The 2,696-nt window shown below is 46.8% G+C and overlaps 1 protein-coding gene across 1 annotated transcript; it reads right to left on the reverse strand.

Annotated features, from left to right (window-relative positions):
- Window positions 1-352: 352 nt before the first annotated feature.
- LOC121332437 (neuropeptide Y receptor type 2-like) lies at window positions 353-1,528 on the reverse strand. The gene has a single exon (XM_041397890.1). It carries the CDS (start codon window positions 1,514-1,516, stop codon window positions 353-355), a length of 1,164 nt encoding a protein of 387 aa, XP_041253824.1. The 5' UTR covers window positions 1,517-1,528.
- Between the last annotated feature and the right edge of the window lie 1,168 nt (window positions 1,529-2,696).

Genomic DNA, 2,696 nt, shown 5'->3' on the forward strand with positions numbered 1-2,696 from the left:
CCACATTTGTAATGTGTAATGTGTCAGGGGGTAAAATGTTGAGCAACCCATTTTGGCAAATGGAAATAGCAAGAAGGGTGTATTTTTCTGGTTAAATGAAAGCCTTCTGTGTGTGTTATTTTTTCTTGTGTCTCCATGCGTAACTTGAACACAGCGAAAGGAAAAATTAATTTATTTGGTCAGACAAAAATACACCAGATTTATTGTTTTGAGAGATACAGGGGGTATTTCGTATTTCTACATGGCTGCTGTAGCTATAATTGGCAGCACAATGCTCTGTCAAAAAAAGGCATTCACCCAAGAATGTCTCTGGGCCCAGCCAGGCTCAGTCCTGGAGGTGGATGTCCCATCCCTAAACCTCTGTGGGCAGTGCTCCATTGCAAGGAGTCTGTTTGATGCTGCCATTTAGGGTGTTGGCCCTGAAGATGTAAGACCTGCCTCTGACTGAGCCTTCAGTGTGGATGCTCTCGGGCTTGTTCTGGCAACGGAAGAACATAAGGAAGCCATTCCTGTAGTTCTTGTTCATCCATCCATAGAGCAGGGGGTTGACAAACGTAGAGCACATGGCCCCAACATGGAAGACAGTGTACAGGAGTTTGTACTCATGGAAGATAAGAACCAGATCAAGATCAATGGCAAGCTGGAATATGTGGAAGGGGAGCCAGCAGACTGCAAATACCACAACTACAATCACGAGCATTTTGGTTGTCTTCCTCCTCCTGCACTGGTTTTCATTCCTAGAAGTGGGACTAACGTGGTTTTTCAGCTTGAACCAGATCCTGGTGTAGGCATAACAAATAATTGCAAGAGGAAGAACGTACTGCAGGAGGAGCATGGACAGACTGTAGATGGTGGCATCTCTGTTGTTAGCAGAGGGCCATTTTTCTGAGCAAACAGCCATTTTGAGGTTAATGGATGGGATTTCCTCGTATCGGTACTCCCTGAAGATGGCCAGAGGCCCTGCTAGGATGGCTGCTGCCAGCCACATGACAGCTATGATGGTGAAGCTGAGCCTCTTGGAAATCCTGCTGTCCAGGTGGAAGACAATACAGCGGTACCTATCCAGGGCAATCACAGTCAGGGTGAGAGTGGACACATGGACACTCAGAGCCTGAGCATAAGGAACCAGGTGACAAAGGACAGCTCCAAACTTCCACTCGTCCAGCAGGGTGTACACTAGGGTGAAAGGCAGACAGAGTGTGTCCACCATCAGGTCTGCCAGGGCCAGGTTAGCTATGAAGAAGTTGGTGACAGTCCTCATGGTCTTGTACTTCACTATGATGTAGATGACCAGGGAGTTTCCGATGAACCCCAGCAGAATGATGAGGGAGTAGGCAGCAATCAGGATGACCTGGACCCCCAGGATCTTGGTGCTGTCCATCATGACACTGCGGGACCCAGAGAGATCCTGAGTAGGAGTGACAAAGTCCTTGGCATGCCAGCTGTGTGGCAGCTTCTCATCTAATGCTGTCTTCTCCATGGGGAATGTGCTGTTGGCTCTCTCCAATGGTCCCATGCCTGGCCTGAGACTTTCTGTAAGGAGGAGAAGGGGGTCTGGAACACAGATATAAAAGAAGTGAGAGCACAGGTTGCACTCACCTTTGATGAGATTAATTGTCTACAAAAATTCCCTAAGGCCTTAAGAACTAGGAAAGCAGAGAGACAAAGCACTCTCAAAGTCAAGGTGTTCTTCTCCACCTCCCTGTAATTTATTTATTTCCAGATTGTGCACCAGGGTTTTTTCTGTTTCTTATTTCTCACCTCTCCAGGCAAAAATATCTGTTTGCCACTGCTCCTGCTCGTGATGCTGCCACCCCATCCACCCAGTACTGTCTGCTCTCCCTCCCAGTAATGTGGGTAGCACAACTAATGACATTTCATGAGCCAGTCTCTGTGATCAAATATCTCATAGCCATTCCCTGGCCCTCATCATCAGGCCCTCAAGCTCCTGTGAAGCAACTTGACAAACCAGTTTTCTTCTTCCTTCCCCTGCCAGTCTCAGGGTTCCCAGGCATCAGGCAATTGTTGCCTGCCTTGGTGGCTTTGAAGGTCACAGGCACCCAGCCAGGCAGGGCTTGTGTCCCCACCACAGAAGAGGGAAGTGTGACAGCACACAGAGCAGTTACAAGTCCTAAGTAAGGAGCTGCTGGACAGTGAGACCTATGAACCCTATGGCCAGGAGACACCTCCACCATCCTCTGCTTTCTCCAAGGATTCAGCAAATGGCTCATATTCCTTTATAGGATTTTTGAGTCTAGATTATGATTGCTACAATGATGCAACAAACTGTGTGTTAGGATTTGGCCCATTCTGAAGAGGGTCCAGGTGATTATAAATTATAAGTTGAATTATAAATTCTGTATTACTTAGGTGATTAGAAATCATAAATAATTTATAAATTCTGTATTTTGCTATTTGTAGATTGTACTATGTTGATTCTGCTTGTAGAAATCCTGTGCTGTTTCAATCATAAATTCAGTTCTACACTAATCATAATACCCTGATAAAGAAACAAAGCTCTGTCACCATGATTTGGTGCCATCTTCATTCTGCCCAGGACCCCTAAAAGAACCTCTCTGTCCTCTCAGTGTTGGTGACACCCAGGCATCCTCTGGCTAAGCAGAGGAGAGAGCTCCTTCAGGGACATGCATGTGCAGGGCATAAACCACTGAAGCTGTGAAGAAGCCTCCCACAGA

This window comes from Onychostruthus taczanowskii, unplaced genomic scaffold, assembly GCF_017590055.1.
Source record: "Onychostruthus taczanowskii isolate IOZ18803 unplaced genomic scaffold, ASM1759005v1 scaffold14, whole genome shotgun sequence".
Classification (NCBI taxonomy): domain Eukaryota; kingdom Metazoa; phylum Chordata; class Aves; order Passeriformes; family Passeridae; genus Onychostruthus; species Onychostruthus taczanowskii.